The sequence below is a fragment of the Tiliqua scincoides genome, chromosome 2 (assembly GCF_035046505.1).
Source record: "Tiliqua scincoides isolate rTilSci1 chromosome 2, rTilSci1.hap2, whole genome shotgun sequence".
NCBI lineage: Eukaryota > Metazoa > Chordata > Lepidosauria > Squamata > Scincidae > Tiliqua > Tiliqua scincoides.
Window position 1 is genome coordinate 22,649,630 of NC_089822.1, and position 21,749 is coordinate 22,671,378.

Here is a 21,749-nt window from a genome sequence, read left to right on the forward strand (position 1 = left end):
CCTCTCCACAACAGTGCCTCTCAACTCTTGTCATTTCTACTGAGCTTAATTTGCCATCTCTTTTGGACTCCAGAGTGCTAGGAGAGCAACTAGGGTAGACTGAAGATTATGCTGAGTTTGACTCGTTGGTGCCTTTCAATCATCCATGGACCTTGCTGGATGCTTGCACTGGATATAGCTTGCACATTATTCCTATAGTGTAAGGCAAAATAACATTCCTGGCAGGAAAATACAAAGAACTTTGCAAAGTGTACAAATACATTCACAAACAGCAAATTATCACCTTGAAAGTAAATGAGATTCCAAAGTCTGTATTCCTTGTGAATTTAAAAATAAATGTAAGGCATCAAGAAAATCCATCTCCAGGCTGGATGAATGAAGATTTGCACAGCTGTCAGCCATGTTAAACAGAAGGGGTTAGTGCTGGTGTACACATCCAATCCCTTAAAACGGAGCCAAGCTGAATGTACTGAGAAAGTACATACTATTGCTAGTCTTTGCTGGAAGATAAGGCTAACAGGTGCAGGGCTTGGGAAGACCCAGCATTCTTGGAGGCACAAATCACTGAGTCAGAAATTGAGTACATGATCCTTCATCCTGACCCATCAATTAAAAAACCTTGTCCTCTGTTCAATGAAGATTCTTCAGTTCCTAGCATTTCTTTATGGACATTATTCAAAGCCCCTCCGTTGTTCATTGCATTTCCCTGCCTATTCAATCCCTCCCTCCCTCCCCCCCCCTTCTTTTTTTTGAAGGTCACATTTCTTACTGCCTACTACATTTTGGAACATGTCACTGGAAAGAGCCTCTGGAAAAGGAAATGAAACAAGGAGTTTCTTCTACATTTCTTCTGGTCCTTCCCCTGCCTCCCCAAGTTTATTGGCTATATGTTCCCACTGTCAACTACAAAGGGAGATAGAATGAAGTTGTTCTGTATTATCACTCGAACACAACCATTTAATCACCTGTTCCTGCAGACAGATTATTCCTGCCAAATGCGTAAACCATGTAAGGCTTACCATGTGGGGGATCAGGAATGTGGTATTCTGCCCAGACGAAACATAGTCTTTGAGTTTGCTTATTGCTGAAGTGAGTTTGAATCTATAGCCTTTAACCATTTTCCCCCCTTAGCAGTTCATTCTCCAGCCAGTCCTGTTGCTATTAAAATGACCAGAAGGGTCAGTCCCACCCATGGACCTGCTGATCCCAAGACCCTCATGTATCCAGCACACCTGCTGGTTCTCCAGTTCTAGTTAATTAACATTTGTATAATATATTCTGAGAGCCCAATCCTATACAAGTCTATTCAGAAGTCCCTTTAATGAGGATTACCCCCAGGAAAGTGTGGATAGGATTGTAGCCACACTGTACAAAGCACTTCACAAGCAATATCTGAATGCAATCCTTGTGGCAGCCCTGTAAAGTAAGCATTAATATTCCCATGTAGTAGCCAAGGCTGAGAGAAGTGGATTGGCGAAGGCCACCCAGTGAGTTCAGGGCAGAGGTGCGATCTGAACCAGGGAAGTTCTGACTTGCCGCTCAGTCATACAAGCCCCATACTACACCAGATCTTGCTTTTCAGACCTGTGGCTGTCATGTGCACACATAACAAATAAAAAAATAAAATGCACTTGTTCAGATTCATTGGCTTGCCCTCACATACAATCTCCAAGAGTAGCAAAGGAAGACACAGAAGAGACAGAGGCTTGTGCAGCCTCTTGATGTACATACCAGTACTTTTAGTTCCCAAGCATTACCAACCTGATTATCCTAGTCAGGGTAATCAGGATTTGTTATGTTAAACAAAAATGCTGCATGAATTAAAATGCCAGTAGAAGGACAAGCTAGAATAGCATCCGTTTTCTGCAAGTTCACCTGAACCTAGGGGTTGCTGCTTCATTCCACATACTATATACCTAAAAATGCATCTTCTGCAGCAATAATTCAGGGCTTTGGTGGCAGAGATAAACAAGGCCAGGGTCAATTCTTTCTCCTCGCACTGTAGTCACTCAGAGAGTAGCCACTCCCATAAATAGAAAGAGCATGCTCTGACTGTGGAAAATTTTGAAATCTTTAATCAGTTGTTCCAATGTTGTTGAGACTTCAGTGTAATCTGCATTGACAAAATTTCATTATTAATAATACTTAACATTTATGTAGCACTTACTGAGTGTGGAAAGAACTTCACATGTATTATCTTGATCTTGGCAACCCTGTACTCATCCCCATATTGCAGCTGGGGAGAGCAGAGGCCGAGAAGGAGTGGCTTGTCTAAGGCCACTGTGATGTCCCCTCCCCCTTCGGTGCCCTCATATGTGTGGAGGTGGGAGTCTAAGGAACCATGCAAGGATATGGCCCTCTCAGCCAATACGCTCTGCCCTTTTGTCAATTGACCAGTTGAACTCAGGGTAGGCTTACGTTCTTTTACTCAATGAGTGCTTTTAACATTCATGTGAGGGCATCACAGCCCGACTTAGCCTGGTCCCTTTAATAATGTGATTGTCTCCTCTTTCTGTCCACAGATGGTTCCATGGGTCCCTGTCAGCACAAACCGACCAACCAAGTAGCCTCTTCTTTGTTGGTAAGCATGGAATTAGCCCCAGAGTGAATTTTGGGGTTGCTAGGTCCCCTAGGAAGCTGGGGCTGTGGGTCCCCTGCGATTGTCTGGTTGGGGGGGGATGCTGGCCCTGGTCCTAGGCAGAAGTGCCACCACCATATTTGCCCCCAGTTCCAGAGGGTCTGCAGCCTGAGCCCTACCTCCCAGGGTTTTGCGGCTTTGTAAACTCATAGACCAGCCTTCATAGTAATGTTGCTAGCCGGCGTCTTTTCCTAGCCATGTTCCATTAAAGGGGGGGCTTGGCTCCCTTCCAGCCAATCAGAGATGGGCTTGTGCTTGTCCCTCTCTGTGCACTGTCAGGTTGTTTCACCTCTGTTAGATTCTCACTGGCCCAGCTGGAGCCTTGTTTTTTCACTTCCACATTCCCTGCTGGGATAGATGCTGCGCAGCAGCCACTTCAGGGCCTCGAACCAATCAGATCCACAGTGTGGATGCCACAGCCACCTAATAAATTCCTGGCTGAGGAAATATATGAACCAGGAATCTATGATTAGCAGTTCAGTCTCTAAGCCACTACACTATATCAGAACTCTTAGTTCACACATACTGGTAAAGTAGTATCCCAACATTATGGGTGGGATGCAATGACAGATATCATGGCCATCAGTGCCATCCATTCACTAGCACTGCATAACAACCCAGATCAGCAGAAGGGACCACATCAGGTTGTTGATTCATCTCACCAATGTGCTCTCTACACCTAAAAAACCTCTGGTATCAATTTAGGAGGTCCTTTGAGACTGGAGGAGCAACAAGCCACTTAATAAATCCCAGGCTGCAGTAACCACCAGCACAGTGTGGCTGATGGTTCCAGCAAGTAGGTATTCTTTGAATAGAAGAGTATGTGCTGCTCTGCTATGTATAGAGTATCAGTGACAGTAGATTAAGACTGGCCATCAAAAACTTTTGTAGTCTTCTGTGACTGGTATTAGTCATGGGTATGAGTTCTAACTTTCAACAGAATGCATAGATATTGGATGGAGCAGTGACATTAACAGTTTCCTAACTTTGGGGATTTCCACATTGAGAAATCCCTCAAGAACAATGAGCGGATGTGCAGGAATACTATTATGTTGCAACAAGTGTCCAACATAGGCACACCTTTCGAAATCCACCTCACGAAAATGGATCAGATTGAATGTTCAACCTAGAAGACAGGCATGCTAAACCACTATCCCAGAGGAAACTCCATTTAAGCTAATGAAGTCTGTGCCAGCAAAGTTCTTTTAAAAATGTACTGCATCTAAGGGGAATAGAAGATGCTCACTTTAATCCATTTTTGCCTGGCCCACGGGTATACACATTTGGTCCCTGTTGTGTATATGCAACTTTGGGCAGAAATGGCTTAACAGGAATCTCCTCTTGCTACACTGGGTACGCCTTAACCACTTGAAGGACTGCACACATAGCAATCCATTTTCAAGTACAAAATGCATTGCACTTTTTCTAACAGGTATCACAATGAACAGTTTAAAAAAAAAACATTCTGTGATTTAAGCCAGGCTACATTTCATCTGTACAGATCCCAAATTACTTGTATAGCTATTTCAACAGACGCCTCACATGACTTTTTTCATGTGAAAAGTAATATTGATTTACCCAAGTAAGAATTTAAGCTTCATGACTTCTGAATGCTCTTCTACTTCTACAGAAATCAGTTTAACCCATTTCTAACCAGCCCACATGTATACATACATTTCATCCTTGTTGCATATACAGGTGCAACCTATTTATCCACGGATTTTTTATCTGAGGATTTATCTCAGAATAAGGTGGGGGAATTCAAAGTCACACACACCTTTGCCTCCATTGCCCTGTACTGGTGTCTCACTCCATTTCAAGGCAGCCCAAAACACTGCAAAAAGGCTCTGCCTCACACAGGCAGGGAAATAGCCCTGGAGCCATGGAAGAAGTTCCCCTTTCAAAGGAACAGTAAGACTCCTGGAGCCCCTGAGCTAGCAAATAGGCTGAAGAGGGGAAGGGGGAAACCTCTGTAGCCAGAACACGTGCAGCAAAGTGGAGCACACACACACTCTCTCTCTCTCTCTCTCTCTCTCTCTCTCACACACACACACACACACACACACAGGGGCAGGTGCAGTAGTAACAGAGGGGATTGCTTTAAAAAAACCCTGGGAGTGTTTGCTGAATTCCCCCCCTTCAGACTGAGATGGTGCAGGCTCTCTGTGCTCCAGCCTACACAAACAAAACAGCCGAGCAAGCAAGTCTTCCCAGCAAGCCAAAGCATGAGATTTAGGCTACAATCTTCTCCACACTTTCCTGGAGTAAGCCCCACTGAATACAATGGGGCTTACTTCTGAGTAGAAATGCATATGACTGGACTCTTAAAAGCTCAGTATCCCACCTGTGAAAGAAGCGGGGACAGCTGCCAACAGGGAGGGCTGAGTATGGATCGGAGCAGGGGGAGGCAAAGGAGCGGAGGGGGAGGTGATTGAGAACCACTGCCTTAGTTTCCTTCCATCCCCAAGTGTCAGGCTGCAGCATATTTGTGCAACTCTATGCAATTTGTGTAAAACACATCATTTCCGGGACTGATTTAGCACAATGCATTTTTTCCTAATCATGTCGGGTCAAGGAACAAAACTCACGTGCATAAAAAGGCTCCACCTGTATGCAATGTTGGGCAGAAATGGCTTAAGTATATCTAAAATTCAGTTGGCTGTTCACTGTGCCATAATGTAACACATTCAAAGGTGCATTATTTGTTTCTTGAAGAGATTTTTCCTTTCTTTTCTTAAAGTGCAGGCTTTTCTTTGGAAAAAGTTTTTATACATGAGCAGCTCTCAGCTTTTACAATACTGTTGCTCAAGGTACGTAGTTCTTGCACCTCCCAAGTTCTTTTGCAAGAAGGAAATTGACCAAAGATTAATGTTCACATTAGAAACTGTGCAATCAAATTAGCCACTCCTAGGAGGATTATGAAGACATGAACCGCCAGTGCCAACCATGTCAGTCGCCCTTCCCGGTGCAAAGCAATTATGTAGACGAGAGATGGATATACAAATACAAAAGCGAGGCCACAAGTTGCTCCAGAATATCTGCAGGGGAAAAAGGCTTTGTTTTAAACCTTGGTCAGAAATATTATTGTAGAAAGAAAAAGAAAAGATACCAACCCAGAACAAAAGAACCAACAGCTGTTAACCATCTAGCTAAATACTTACTAGTTTTTGTGGTCAGCAGACTATTGCACTCCTTACTATTTTCTATTTTCAGATGCTTCCTTCTTCTCTTTGAATATTTGATAAGGCTTCCCATCCCTAAGTGGCTGATCCACCCAAAGAACTCTGTAAAGCTTCTGTAACTTTGTACAAACGATGGCCAGAGTTTAAAGTCTTGCAAATCAGGATGTGATGTGGCTCAAGAAGGGATCTGATTATCAAAAGGTTGGTTCAAATAATACTTATCAAACTGGCTCCACCTGTTAAATGACATATACATGGACGGCCAGTGGGATGAGTCACCCTGATAACCTACAGTGGTTTCTTGTTTATGGGAGTGTTAGGCAAGGGCCTATATCAAAATAATCTCAGAAAATTTTCAGAATGGCTGGGGCGGAGACATCTGGGAGGGGTGGGCTCTGGCCTGGCATCAGAGGGTGAACATGGCAAAGCAGTCTTGTAGATTCTCATGGAGGAGGCCATCCTATGCACTAGTATAGTATCCACTCCACAGGCTACAGAATCCCAGTTAGTCCCAACCACTCATCTTCAAGAGTTACTGTGGAGAAGCCCTAGTTGGAATAGAGAGAGAGGTCTGGACCAAGCGTGAGTCCCATTAAGGTCACTGCTAGGAGAACAATGGCCCCTTGACTCTGACTTCTACCTAAGACACTTGTTTGTGAGAAAAAGAGGGGGCATAAGATTTTTAAGTCACTGCCAGGAGTCAGGGTTGTGACCCCTAAGCAAGTAGGAACTCTTATGGTGCAACTAGGGGCTCTACTAAGTAACGAGTGGAGAGTCCCAACCCTCTGGACCAAGACAGAAACTGATGCCTGAGTTGTGTCCATAAGTACACTCAAGTACACAGTCTTGCATAAGGGAAGAAGCTGACCCTTTGTGTAAAGCAGTGGTTCTCAAACTTTTAGCACTGGGACTCATTTTTTAGAATGAGAATCTGTCAGGACCCACTGGAAATAATGTCAGGCCCAAAAATGATATCAAGCAGGAAAATTTTTAACAATCCTAGGCTTCAATCCTACCCACACTTACCCAGGAATAAGTTCCATTTACTATCAATGTTAGAAGCATATACACAGTAGCCTGTTAAAAGTATGAATCTGTAACATTTCCCAAAATGCAGTCACATACCATGGTAGCATCAAGTCTACTATATTAAAAATATTGAAATGAATGGGGACCGACCTGAAATTGACTCACGACCCACCTAGTGGGTCCCAACCCACAGTTTGAGAAACACTGGTATAGACAGACCGCCTTCTCCCATATTTTCCGGCCCGTCATCTGAAGGGGCTTTCCTGCAAGTGTCGCCTTTCTCCCGAGTTACGGGAATGGTGGCATAGGAGCAAACCTTCTCGGTAGTGGTGCCACAATTATGGAACTCTCTACCAAGGAAATTAAGATTACCGCCTCCCTCATGGCATTTTGGCAAGGGTTCAAAACCATTTTGTTTTGTCTGGTGTTTGAGTGATAGAGGCCCCAATCCTATCCAACTTTCCAGCACCAGTGCAACCGCAATGCAGCCCCAAGGTAAGGGAACAAATGTTCCCATACCTTGAGGAGGCCTCTAAGACTGCCTCTCCAAACAGGAAGCAGTGCATACCCCATAGGCACAGCAGCACTGGCACTGGAAAATTGGATAGGATTGGGCCCTGTGTTGTGTAGTGAAACTGCAGAAGATTTCCCCTGAGGAGATAGCACCATACCCTGACAGTAGCCCCTTGCTCAAGATCAGCCAGAAACCTAGGGTTAACCCCAGAGTTCTAATCAGCAGTGGGTGTGATGCACAGCTACAGCCACTAGAGGCAGCCAGGTCATTACAGGATACAAGCAGCATCTGGGGCAGGGAGAGTTTGTGGGTTGTAGCTGGAGAGAGAGTGGAGGAGACCTGCTAGCTTATCAGACTGACTTTCTGGCTTAAAGGCTTGCTGATGAATGGACTGACTCGCAGACTGACAACTGGATTATGGACTGGCTAACCATTTAATGGACCTGTTAACTAACTAATGAATTAACTGGCTGCCTGGCAAACTAGCACAACAGAGACTGCTGAGTGGTGGAGAGTTGAGGGGCTGCTGCTTTGAGGACTGGGAGGAGGGACCTTGTAGCCCCACAAGCAAGCTACCCAATAGTTATCTTCCCTTTGGTGCTGGGGTTCAGCAGTGGGTTTATATGCCGCTAGAGCTAGCTGTGCTTGAGCAAGGGGAACTGATTAGCTTAAAGTGGGCATAAGTTATCTAGGCCAAGTTTAGAACGGAAATTTGGCACAACAGGTTGTCTGCCTCTATAGCAGTTCCTTGTGTGTTAATAGTTTTGCCCTCCTGCAATTGGTTTTATTTTATTTATTTTTGAGTTTATGCATTGTTTTTATAAATTTTGTGTGCGTGTGCGCGCGTATACAATTTTTCCCCCTATAAATTATAAGCTGCCTTAGGCATCTGCTCCGGCAGAGGAAAGGCAAGATAAAAATCTTTTAAAATAAATAAATAGGACTAAGAAACAGATTTTGGATGTGGCCACTGCCATCTCAGCATGTTGCTCTAGGTTCCCTCTGGCTCAGGTTGTACTAAGGAGTCTAGTAAGTACTTGGATGCTTGTTATCCTGAACTCCACTGTCATGGGATCTAGTGCCCCAGTAACTATTCTGAGGACAGAGGCAAGCCCAATGGAATTTAGCTGTCTTAGAGGTGCCGGCTGAGTCAGGAAAAAAATGGAAGAATCTTCAATGCTTATGTTACGAGGGCAGGAGGTCTGGTCCAGAGGGTAGAGCCTCCGTTAGCCCAAAGATAACAACAGCAGGTCGCCGGTTCGAGGACACCAGCAGCTCCCTGAACGGCTGAGAATGGCGAGACCTTGAAGCAGCTGACAAACCCAGCTGAGTGATTTCACCTGCTCTTGCTGTGAGCAAGAAGCGTCTTGGCTGCCCTCCATGTGAGAGATGGAGCTGCTTGTCAGCCTGCATGGGAGAACTGGAGGCCAGAAGTGAGACCAAACCAGGAAGATCCATTCTGAAATGTTGTTGGTTCTTGAAAGACAGAACCTTTATGATTGTAAAAATCCCCTTGAGGAATTTAGAAATGCCTGCCTATGTAAACCGCCTTGAATAAAGTCAGAGGACTAATCCAATGATCAGAAAGGCGGTATATAAATACCTAGTTATTATTATTATTATTACAAGGCATGTCATGGATATGGATGTCAGGAACGTGCTGGACATGGCTGCTGTCAATATAGGTGCTCGAGATTAACTAGAAGTGGTTGCCCTGGTGAATCCAGCCTACACCCTGGATGTTCACTACAGTTTGTAGTTTCCTGGTCTTCATATAAGCTAGGAAGGACAAGGGAGTAGACACCCACATTCCCTAAAATGGGGCACGGAGGACTGGTTTGACTGCTCCTATAGACTCTTTGGGTTGTGCTTGGCTGGGTTGTGAAACAAGGTGATACTAGTGCCCTGAGGCACTCCCTATAGGGAATGCTAGGAAGATCTTTTCTCACACCAAACACCTGCTGCAGTGAAATAACACATCGGAACAAGCCCTGAAGGCATGTCCTCTTACAAGGATGGGGGAGGTTCCTGAACAACCAAGACAGATGATGCTCTTAGATGCCATCTTCTAGGGAGAGGCAGCAGCAAACATCTGGGAACTATGCAATTTGCTGACCAAGTGGCAGGAAGACTCTTCTGCAAGACTCTGGTGAAAGCTAGCTCTTTAGTGGAAGAGGGTGTTCCTCCCAAACATCTTAGAAGCCCATTTGCTGAAGGATGATAAGGGCTTTGCTAGGACTTTTCAGGCGGATCTAAAGCCCTTTGATCCTTACACTCTGAAGGGCCAACTGCCTTCTACCTTGTTTTAGACCATTTTCACCCCCTGGTGTCCCACAACTTGATGTCTCTAAAGCACAGCCAGTCACATGGATCAAGGCCTGCAGGCATATCAGCACACAAAGCTTTGACAAGGGCTTAACTGCTAAGATCTTTTTCACTTTATCCAATGGGCACTCTCACACCTGCTTCCTGAAACTTCAGGGAGGAGGGTAGTGTGTCATGAATCAAGGTAGCTCTGAGCTGGTTTCATCTCCCCTGTGAGGCAGGCAGGGATAGTCTGTTTACTTCTTTGTCTTCTGTTTTCTTCTTGCCCAGCCAGTAAGTACAGGATTCAACTGCACTAGCTGGCTTCTCTGATGGAAGTCCTTTCACAGTGGAGGAAAGGCAGGCTTAGAAAGGAAGTGGAAAGTGTATCCTAACCTATTCCCAGGTAAGTCTTTCTCCAAAGTGACAGATTAGAAAGTACCCTGCCCAAGTCTTGGACCACTGGAGGGGGACAAGCAGGGAGAATTCACCTGCTCTGTTTATTGCTTGGTTCTAAGCTTGCCTCAAAAGTTCATTTGCTCTTCTTCTTGTTGTGTACTGGGAAGTAAAAATGAATGGGAGAGTGTTGCTGACTGCAGGAGAAAAATGAGCAAAAAGAATATGATCCAGGGTTCTAATCTGAAGTAAAATCTATAGAATGCTGAATCTGTAAGGACTAAGGAAGGGAAGGCTGGGAAATTAAGGGTCCAATCCTAAACTTCCTCAGCACTTATGCTAAGGATCAATACTGGCGCTGGGTGTCACAAACGTGCCATAAGGCATGCCCACAGCATCCAGAGAGGAGGGCCTGCCGGCGCTAAGCCTCAGTGCTGAGTGGAGGGCCAGATGACACTCCAGCAGCACCAGTTGGTGGTAAGTAATTTCAGCGTGGGGGGAAGGAGGGGAATGAGCAGAACAGGGCAGGGGACGGCGGGGCAAGGAACTGAGGTGGGACTCTGCTGGATCTTGAACTCCATTTCAGGCTGGAAGGCCTGACACTGAGTCTCAAGTCTGTGCTGGCAAAATACCTGGTGCAGACTTGAGAAGCCTCATTGCAGAGCTTGAGGCTTTCCCTGGGGGAAGGGGACAAAATTCCCTTTCCCCCAAGGAGACCACCAGCAGCCCTGGTGGTGCTGCTGGATGCAGTGGTAGCCATTTTGCGCCTCCACACCCAGCAGAGCTGCCAGCTTCAGGATTGAGCTGTAAAGTGGGGATGAATAAGGAGGTGTTACAGTGAACAATTTAAGCCATCTTTTAATTGACTGATATGTCCTCACATCACAATTGAACAACATAAATTATTAAGTTAATGAATGGGGTAGAACCAACATGCAGTTTTTAAATTGTGGAGTTATAATTCTCATTTGTGTTCAGAAATTGAAGGGCAAAGGAAGAAGGGTGGTGGCAAGTGCTGACGTCTGCCAAGCGAACTGAAATGTCTAGTTCAGGAGAAATTAATGCTGATTCATAAATGCCAATTCAGATAGCAGAATGTTACAAGCACCCAAAATACACTGGAGTAACAGAACTCATCCCCACCTGTTTGTTTGCTATCTGTACATACTAACTGTAAACCTCTTCTTCCATGAGACAGTTTTAACGTGAAGCTGTCTGTACATGCAATTGAATGGGGTGGGGGGGTGATGAAGTGGCCATGTTTTGCAGTGGTAGGATAGATTGTACCAATTCCGTTTTCAAATGATGGAAAAGGTGAAATCACACTTCAGAAAAAATTCTTCTGTAACTGGAAAAACTCACTGTAAGTAGAAACTATCACAAGAGGGAATGAACTGTACTGAAACATTTCTCCTTAATATGCTTGTTTCATGTAGGGAGCATTCAAAAATGGCATCCCCCACTAGCACTCTGAAATTATACCACTTCATTCTGCTACATGTGACCTAAGACCAACCATAAGAATCATTCAGTTCCTGCCCTAACCAAATACCAGTCTTGACTGTAACTACTATAGTGTAAAATACAATAAAAAGCATTTTATAGACATTTTCCACCTCAAATAGACCTTTTCAATGGTGTAATATTCAAAATGTACCTTATGATTCCTCCTATGTTTGGATAGAATTTGGCCATTGCAACTCCAAGTCCTACAACTGCTATGTTCAAAATCAACACGTGGAAAATACTGTAAGAGAAGAGAAATTAAAGCCACCAATATGGTGTTCTGGTACAAGAACAACCCTTTTTACCAGTTTCAGTAAGCTAGTGGAAATCTTTCAATTTCTGTGACTCATCCACTAAAAGGTCATTAATTCTGCATCAAGCCCAACTTCTACTGAATCCTCCAAGTGCCAGATCCTAAAAAGTCCTCTTGAATGTTTGGACTCTCTGCTAATTCTCAAATCAACTATGTATGATTTGGCAGTTCTTCTGAAAACAATGTCACTAGCAGAGTCTACTGCTGCAATTATCCAGATTTTATTTTGGCATGCAGAAATAATTTTTAAACACACACATAGAAAAAAACTAACCCCAAACCAAAGTGCTACTCACTCTAGAACTCAATTCCCACATGAAAAGCAGCATTTTGGATCCAGGAAATGATCTGTGTTATGCAAGCAAACTAATGAATACCAGAGAAAGAATCTTCGGAAGAGTGGAAAGCATTAGACAAAATACACACATACTAGCAAATCCTAAGCATTTTGATAGGTTAAACAAATGTTTAGCTTTACAGGACTCACGCCTAGGAACAATTTTCATTAAGCTAGATGTTTGGAGATATAAACAGGAAGGTTACGGTATTCCTCTGAATTTTCTAACTGGAAAAATAAACTTTGGAGAATTTTCACATTCTGAACAAGCACTGTCTCTTAATCCAAACAAAGCACACACTTTGTTTAAATACCAGTTCAAGGGCAGGACAAAACTTTTGATGTGAAAAACCAAAAGGGGCATCTGCTTAGAAATAGCAAATGTTTAAATTCAAATCAAAGGAAGAAACCATAGACAGAAAATCTTATGATGCATAACAACATTATGGGTTTGCTTAGGAAAGATCAGCAAATTCTGATCAAGAATCAAAAGCACAAACTTTTAAAACACTTTCTGCCATGGTTCCCATTCCAATTTTTTTTCTGACAGCAATACATTAAAACTTCTAAGAGTACAGTATTATTATTATTATTAACAGTATTTATATACCGCTTTTCAACTAAAAGCTCACAAAGCGGTTTACAGAGAAAAATCAAATAACTAATGGCTCCCTGTCCCAAAAGGGCTCACAATCTAAAAAGAAGCAAAAAGAACACCAGCAGACAGCCACTCGAATAGACACTGCTGGAGTGAGGTGGGCCAGTTACTCTCCCCCTGCTAAATAAAAGAGGAGCACCCACTTGAAAAAGTGCCTCTTACCCAATTAGCAGGGGACAATTTCATAGTACATTTCTCCCTGCCCTCTTCTTAAAATACAAAGCTAGTCTCTGGTTCTATGACTGTCTTACGCAGGCAAAAAACGCACTTTTAAACAGCTAAATAGAAGCCAAACCATGTTGCTTTGAGGGCCATGTTATGTTTCCTCTTATTTATGACCTAGGAAATATGAGATAACTGGCTGGAATGGCATTAAGGAAATTAGTGAAATAAAGGAATCCATTAATGTTTGGTGAACATTATAGTGTGCTCATAATAGTGTGTTCTCAAGAGGTGAGTGAAAGTTGCTGCTCCTCCTTCTCACTCCTGCTAATTGCTTGCTAACTCAGGGGGCAGGTTAGCAAGGAAGCAAGAAGGGGCAGCAGGAAAGTCTGTGGGCTCCAGGGACTGGAAGCCAGACCCTTGCTAAGGCAGGGGCTTCAGTAGCTGCCTGACTATGCAACCTCTTGCACCTGGCCTGCCACTGACACATGCAAGTCTCCATGGGTTTTCCCCCACACTATTAGCAAAAGTGCTGCCACACCTGCAGGTATAATATTACTATTCCTTGTTTCGTTGCTTACATTTTCTCATCATTCAATAGGGCTAAAAAAATAAAGCAGGGCTCTCAGTGCTATAAATCTGAATGAATTCAAAATGACTGTCAAACAGCAACATTGAAATATCATATATATGCAGAAAGATGACACCAGGAAGCTAAAAAATAGAGTCATTTTGAACACTGAACACCAGCAATGCTGCATGCAGTGTCTTGTCTTTCTTTTCTTTTTTTAGGAGGATGACTGCTCCCAAGTTAGATTTGCACAGCTGGGTAAGTACATGGCCTCTATAGCATCAAAACAAAAAGGTCACAAAACGGTGTGGACTGGGTTGCAGATCAGTGGGAAGGGGACTTGTGCTGCTCACCCTTAATGGCATTGTAAGCACAATTCAATACAAGTTTGCAATACTCATGCAACTGCATTCCATCCAGTGCTTGCAAATCACAGTGGACATGCTAGCCTGGGGAAGAAACCCATTTTGTCAGTAACAAAATATTCAAGTCTGAGTGTAGGAAAAATACAGTCTCTCACTGACGTGGAAGAGCTTTCCAAAAAAAAAAAAAAAAGCCATCTGAATCATGCACAATCAGCACATTAATGACTGTGCAGTTATCCTGCAAAATAAGAACAACTGTGTCGGAAAGCTCAATGTTCTGTATGTGTCTGCATATGCGAAGCTGCCTTATACCCAGTCAGACCCCTGGTCAACCTAGGTCAGTAATGTCAACACGGATTGGCAGCAGTTCCCCAAGCTTTCAGAAAGGGATCTTTCCCAGACCTGCCTGGGGACACTAGCAATTGAACTTGGGGCCTTCTATATGAAAAGTAGGCACTCACCGGGCTACAGTTCTTCCTCCAATGTAGTGCAAGGATCACACTTGTATAAAGACTAAAGGATTTAGGAATACCGGTTCCATTTCCAGATCAGGAGTTACTGGACATACTGGGCCACATTACTGCCTCTCCATTTTCGAGGTACTAATGGTTTTCAAGAAAAAGAGAATACAAACCATTCTGAAAGAACTACGTGATGTTGCTATGTTCTGAATGAATTCTGATGCCTCACTACAGATTGGGATTCTTAAGCTAACTGACTTCTGCCATCAATTTTCTGCCTACAGACTGTTTGTTGGCAGCCATCTTTTGCTAGTGAGCTTTCGTGCTACCATTGCTTTGGTCAGCAAGACACCAGGTGAAAAGGCTGAGGGAGAGCCAATTTGGCTCATAGGCTTGAGGTTACTCACCCCCTCACTGAAAGGCTGGAAATTAACAACAGACCAAAGAAATGTGTTTATGTGCCTGTGTGGGTGGGGGAGAGAGACATGAGATTAGCTCAGGCAAGCAGCTGTGCAAGTTAGTTCCACAACACAAAGTGTTGCATGAGTTACAGGAGGAACTGTAGCTCAGTGATAGAGCACGTGCTTGGCATACAGGTTCTAGATTTAATCCCTGGCACCTCCAGGCAGAGCTTGGAAGAAGAGCCCTAAGTGAAACCCTGCAGAACCACTGCCAGCCGAGCATAGTCAATGCTGACCTAGATGGGCCAATGATTTGACTTAATTTAAAGGCCAGTTCGGTCAACATAAAACTGGCTCTACACTAACAACATGTGTGGAAGAAAATTATTGCAGGGCCCCTCCCCAGGCATCACCCAGGGCCAGTTACCTTAATCACATGGTGGGGGAGCTGTTTCAGCCACTCCTATATACACACTGATAAATCAACCTTATTTTAAAGCAGGTTTATTAGCATGTAGAGGGGTTATTGGACAATTGATGAAATTGACCCTGGATTCTTCATGGAGGAGCCAGGAAATATATCACATCTTTTATTGCATGGGGTTGGTCAGGCAATTTAAGCATAATCTGGACTGGTCCCTAAGGCAGTGTCTTAAATTCATCTATCTTTAACAAGAAGCAGCAGCAGCAATAGGGCCATGAGAAAGACTATGCTCCAGCATTTGATTTGCTGGTAGGCTACAGCTTACCAAGATGTATTAAGCAGGGCTCACAGCACTGTGAATGTGCTTTGAACTCTCTATTTCTGGAGCAGGGGCAGCCAGGCTTTATTGCACCATGAATTAATTATGCGGAAAGCAGTCAACTCTGGTGTTGCATTCAGCTTATGCAAAATAACAGAAGAAACCCTTGCTTCTTAAATGAACAACCAGGTCTCAGGTGGTTCAGCAAGAGCTGCTGCACAAACTCTATTAAAATTAATAGAGGCAATGCAGCAGTGCTAGGTAGATGGCTCTACTCATCTCTGAAGGCTTAAGCAGTTCCCCCATCTTACATCCACAGCCTGCCCAGCCCTGAAAAGTCAAGCTGAAAAAATAAATAGAAAATAGAGAGTTCCAGTTCAGTGGAATACCAGCAAACATAATTTTCTGTGCCACTTTGGAGTCTTCCAGTGACCAACCAATGCATCACAGTGTAAGAGTACTGAGTTTGGGGGTGGAAAAATCAGGTTTCAACCCACACTCAGTTGCCAATTTGAAGGGTGGGCTCAGGGGGGGACTGTGTGTCCAGTCTGTTGCAAGGGTAAATCTCCAAGTTGAGCTCCTTTGAGAATGGGTGGGATACTAAGGATGTCTACATTTGATGGCTGTTTCAGTATAAGGAAAAACACTTCCTAGAACATCCCAGTTCTCAGTACATGAATGACATTGTTAAGAGCAAGGCAGGCACATAGTTGTGTGCGACTGTGTGACACAGCTGTTTCAAGCAGTAGATTCCGAAGTGCCACATAAAGATAGCAAGTATCCATATTAATTAATATGGGAGCTCAATCCTATCCTCCCCCCCCCCCACTAATGAAGCCGTGCCTAAGACGCACAATGTATTGGGGGGGATAAAGAAGCTGGGAGAAGAAAAAAGAATTCTTTTCGCTGACCCCTCTGTAAGTCTCCAATTCCCCCAATTAGTCTCCTCACATCTGTGTCAGCTCTTTAACTGGCTTAAATCTGAGAAGGAAGGGGCAGGGAGCTTTAAAAAGGAGGAAATAGGATCCAGCATGTGCTGCTGCCACTGGATCCACCCCCCCCCTCACCTGCGCCTGTTCCTCTCCCCTCCTCTTCCCTGTCCCCACCGCTACCTTACCTGTTCCAATGGGCATAGCAAGATCCAACAGTGGAGTGGCGGAGCTGCCGGCTGTTGCACCAGTGTGTGCAAAATAGCTGCTAACAGACTGCTCTGCTGGCTGCCATTTTTTGACAGGGGAATTCACTTTCACTGTCATAATGGGCTCCACAGTACAGCCCAATCCTGTGATACATTTTACTACACTGGAGAATGGGAGAACAATTAGGATTTTCCAGCTCAGTTACTCAAACATCTAAGGCCTGTCCTGCTAATGAGCGTTTATCTGGTGGCAATTAGGACACAGGGGCCAGGAAATTAGGCCCAAATTGAGGGCAGCCCAATCCTAACCCGCACTGGAACAGAGAAGCTGGCTGGCCTGTCCTGTAACTAATGCAGGGTTGGGGTCAAATGCAGCTCAGCTTGGGGTAAGGAGAAAGCAGTTCCTTATGCCAGGTAATGCCACAGGTAGCCTCAATGAGACTACTTGGATTTGCACCACCTCAAGAGGTGGCACAGATCTGAGTAGCCCAGAGTTGCTCTGATCTGCCTGAGATCAGGGTGCCCTGGCCCCACCCCTGCTCAACCATGGCCCACCTAAGGGCCCACCCACCCTTCCCCACCCTGTAATGCCTCCTTCCTGCCCCTCCCATGCCCCCCGACACCTGTGCTGACCGAGCAGGCTTACCCTCCTGCTGGCCCAACAGGGATTGGGCTGGTCTCCAGAGTGAGTTATGGCACTTTTGCGACACAAGGGATTGCCAGAGAATTGGCGTAATATGCTCCCATTGTCTGACCTCCAACAGGAAGCAGACTCTTATTTGGTATTTGATGCAGCACAAACTTCTGGACAGCTGACAGATCCCATTTAGGAAAACAACCCAGGAACAATGCACTTCTTAACAAAGCAAGTTATCAGGAAAGTGTTACTTAGCAGCAGATAACTTCTTCGGTTCTTCCTTAAATGTAACTGAAATGGGTATGAAACTATTTCCAAATAATGAGAATTAGACTGCATTTGTACTCCAATATTGTAACTATCTGGTTTTTATATATCTTTTCTTGAATGCTGTTGCCAGCAGCTATAAAACAGTAGTTTCCACATCTGTTAAGTTTTCGGTCTTAAAAGAAAATGTTGACTTCGAATTTCAAAGACAGAGAGATTCAGGCCATGCTGAACTGTAAAAAGTAAGTTGTAATTTAAAGATGAAGATCTGAAAATTTACTATTGTGTTCAGTGGGTGGAAAAACGTTTAGGCAAGACAGTGAAGCTTGAAAATAGGGGTTTATGATAGTTTTCAAATGTTTGTGAGAACTGACTTTCCTGCGCATTTTAAAAGAGGACTGGATGGAGGGGTGGATTCAGTTTGGGAAAAGCATTTTCCAAGTCCAAGGCTAGATCTATCACCTCTGAAGCTCTTTCCTCGCCATACTTCATACACTTCAACAAATCTAATAGCCCAACCCTATCTAGTACTAATGAGGCCATACTATGAGGTACACAGGGATATGAGGGTCCCACCATTGCTGCAGGTCTGGTCCATGCTGCCACTGGTGCAGCATTTGGAAAGCCATAAGCTACCAGCCACATGGTACTGACCAGCTGCTGGTGAGGAGAAGGAGCAGACTAGGGACAGGTCACGGATTAGGGGCAGAGGCTAGCAGCCACCAAATCTCAAATATCTGTTGTGAGTTGAAGATGCCCTTAGCAGGCTTCTCAGAGCAAAAGAGCTGGAGCAGCTGTGATGAGTCCTATTAGAGACACTTCCACGGTCTATACTCAGACAGGTTTTTTACCTCTCAACTCTCTCATCCAGCCTCTTCCCAGGGACAGGGAGTTGGATACAGCAGCCAGTGCGCCAGTGACCCTGCATCTACCACACTGGCCCAGGGTAGGATTGGACTGTTGGATTGATTCTTTATTTCCTCAGCATTCGTGGGCAGCTAGTCCATAAGAGTTACTTATTCTTCTCAGAAACTGTCAACAAATACTAGATTCTAATCAGCCACTAGTTTTCCCCATCCTCCATGTCATCAAAGTCAGAATACACAAAATTACTTCGGCCCTACCTACTTCCTAATCACTTGATACTCTTAATAGGCCAGTAAGACTGGCTTTGAAACAACCAAGCTTAAGATCCTTCCTTGAGAGTATTCCAATGCTCTCCTGGGTTCTCCTGGGTTACAAAAATGTTTGAAAGGCGGGGGAGCCACTACTTCCCACTACTGAAGGTTTCTCCTGATGAGGAGAATGAGCAGTAGCAAGGTATCCTAAAGTGCAGGGTTGGGGGAGAGGGAGGAAAAGGAAAATGGACACTGAAAGAAGGAAAGTAGCTTTACCTTGGGTACACATTACCAAAGACCTGTCCCAAAAACTGAACTCGTGCCAAGTAGCCAAGCAGTGGGTACACAGTCACCATCTGGAACAGCATGAATATTCTTGCAAGGCAGGCCATGATGTCATTGCTGGGGAAATTGTCTAAAAAATTCTAACAGAGGAAAGGCTAATGACAGATTGAAATAACAATGACAGATCTGTTGTACTGTGTGTTTTTCTCCACTGCTACAACGATGCAGTTAAAATACACAAGAAGGATTTCTAAATTTTTTTGAAAAATGATAATAATCACATATACAAATAATACAGGAGAGGCTTTGGAAAGATCTACAACAACCACCTCATATGCATGACATTCTATTTTCAGTACTGAAGGCATTTATGTAAGTATTTAGATGCAGAGTAGAGTCCATTTCTCAAGCAATATGGGCATATTACCCAATGTTGTCTAGTTTTGGAATTTTAAAAAAGTTAGTAAGAAGTCCATGCTACCAACTCAGCCTTGGCTAGACAAATCCAGAGTCATTTATATGTGGCACTGTCTACAATTCTGGTTTAGTGCCAACACAAACTATTTATTAAAAATATTTTTATGCTGCTCAAAGCAGTTCACAAATAAAATACCATAATAAAACAGTTACTATATCAAGCATAGGCAGTGTCTATACCAAGGAGATTAGAATAAATGGAAGGATAGATGCAAGAAAAGAGAACAGGGGATGTGCAGGTTGAGCATCCCTAATAAAAAAATCTGAAATCCTCCAAAATCCTAGACTTATGAGTGCCGACATGACGCCCCAAGCGGAATGCTCCACACCAGATCTCATGCGGCAGGTTGCAGTCAAAATGCAGGTGCATAACAGACACGCACAAATTTATTAAAATTATTGTATAAAATCACCTTCAGGTCATGTGTATAAGATGTATATGAAACATAAAAGAATTTCAAATTCAGACTTGGCTTCCATCCTCAGGTTATCTCAATATTTATATGCAAATATGTATTCCAAAATCCAAACAAATCTGAAACATTTCTGGTTCCAAGGTTGTCAGAGGGATACTCAACCTGTACTAAAAAGCATGGTCAATATGTGATAAAGTTCTCCCATACCTGTTCTACACATTCTTTGCGCAATGGTGGAGATGGAACGGCAGCAAAGATTAACACCCCAACATAGAGGTATGTGAAACCCACCAGAAAATAGGCGATGGAAAGATCTCTGACCTGCAGTTCAACAACAAAATAAGCAGTTTAATTATAACATCAACCACTACTACTGCTACTGATAATTAGCATTTGTAAAGGTCTTTTTGAGTGTGCACAGTGCAATACCATTCCTGATGTAATACTTAATTTGCTGTAAGGAAGTAATTTTATCCCTATATTGCATTTGAGGAGCTGAGGCTGAGATGGAGTGGTTTGCCTAAGGCAACTAAGTTTATGGCAGAGGTGAGATTCAGATTGGGGAAGTCCTGATTCCCAGCTCATAGCCCAAGGGCACCCTGGGGCCACTTGTGGCCCTTGAGGTCTCTCAATGTGGCCCTCACGGAGCCCCCAGTCTCCAATGAGCCTCTGGCCCTCTGGAGATTTGCTGGAGCCCACACTGGCCCGATGCAACTGCTCTCAGCATTGAGAGCCTGTTTGACCTCTTGCGTGAGCTGTGGGATGAGGGCTCCCTCCAATGCTGTTGTTTCATGTCTGTGATGCAGTAGCGGCAGCAAAGGAAAGGCCAGCCTTGCTTTGTGCAAGGCCTTTTATAGGCCTTGAGCTATTGCAAGACCTTCATTCATTCATATAAGTTCATCTTTAACACATTTATGTAAACTTATGTAAATTTATTCAAATTTTAAATGTAAATTAATTATTTTCTTCCCCGGCCCCCAACACAGTGTCAGAGAGAAGATGTGGCCCTCCTGCCAAAAACTTTGGATACCCCTGTGTTAGCCACTATGTTACACCAGTTGTCACAATGAACTACAAAACATAATTGCGCCACCATTTGTCGGAACCTGGGCTACGTGACAGTTCTTGTTCAAGTTTACTGTTCCTCATGTAAATGGAACCGAATGATCTGACTGTCTCCACACTAATGGGATAAATGTGACCAGACTGTACTACTAAATGGATACATTACAATTATGATTTTTTTTTGAAAAAAATAATTTCATAAATATGTGCAGCATCAATGCAACACCATAAAAACCAATTAATACATCAACACAGCATTTCAGAATCAAACTATTTTAGTTTCAACCAGAATAAAGCTAAAATTTAGCTAAAATTCTCCCAAAGATTAATGGGCTTTGGCTCAGAAAAAGGAAATGTTAAGGAAAGAATGCCTCTCCTCTAAAAGTCATCACTGTACTTATGTCATATATTGAAGCTTTACAGAAGAACGGTCACAAATTCATATATCGTGCATATCAAAGCCATTTGGCTTCACTCTTGACATTTAAAACTCTCCTCTCTGTCTGTCTGTCTGTCTGTCTGTCTGTCTGTCTGAGTGAGAAAGTGATGGTAACTCCACTGGAATTTAAGCATATAGGAAGTTGCCTTACATCAAGTCAGACCTCTGGTTCGTCTAGTCCTAGATGACATACTATTGACTGGCAGAGATTCTCCAGGGTCTCAGGCCTTCCCCAGTTCTATTACTTGATATCCTTAGATGGAGATGGCAGAGGTTAAACCTGGAGCCTTGCACATGCAAAGTATGTGCCCTGCCACTGAACTATGG

The 21,749-nt window shown here is 43.8% G+C and overlaps 1 protein-coding gene across 1 annotated transcript in view; it reads right to left on the reverse strand.

Annotated features, from left to right (window-relative positions):
- Positions 1-743: 743 nt before the first annotated feature.
- The window catches only part of SLC38A9 (solute carrier family 38 member 9), a 68,520-nt gene continuing 47,514 nt past the window's right edge, over positions 744-21,749 (reverse strand). The window contains exons 12-15 of the mRNA XM_066614562.1: positions 20,126-20,239; positions 19,017-19,165; positions 11,721-11,810; positions 744-5,676 (exon numbers count right to left, since the gene is read on the reverse strand). Coding sequence (XP_066470659.1) covers positions 5,511-5,676; positions 11,721-11,810; positions 19,017-19,165; positions 20,126-20,239 — 519 coding nt within the window. The 3' untranslated portion in view covers positions 744-5,510. The remainder of the gene's footprint in view (positions 5,677-11,720; positions 11,811-19,016; positions 19,166-20,125; positions 20,240-21,749) is intronic.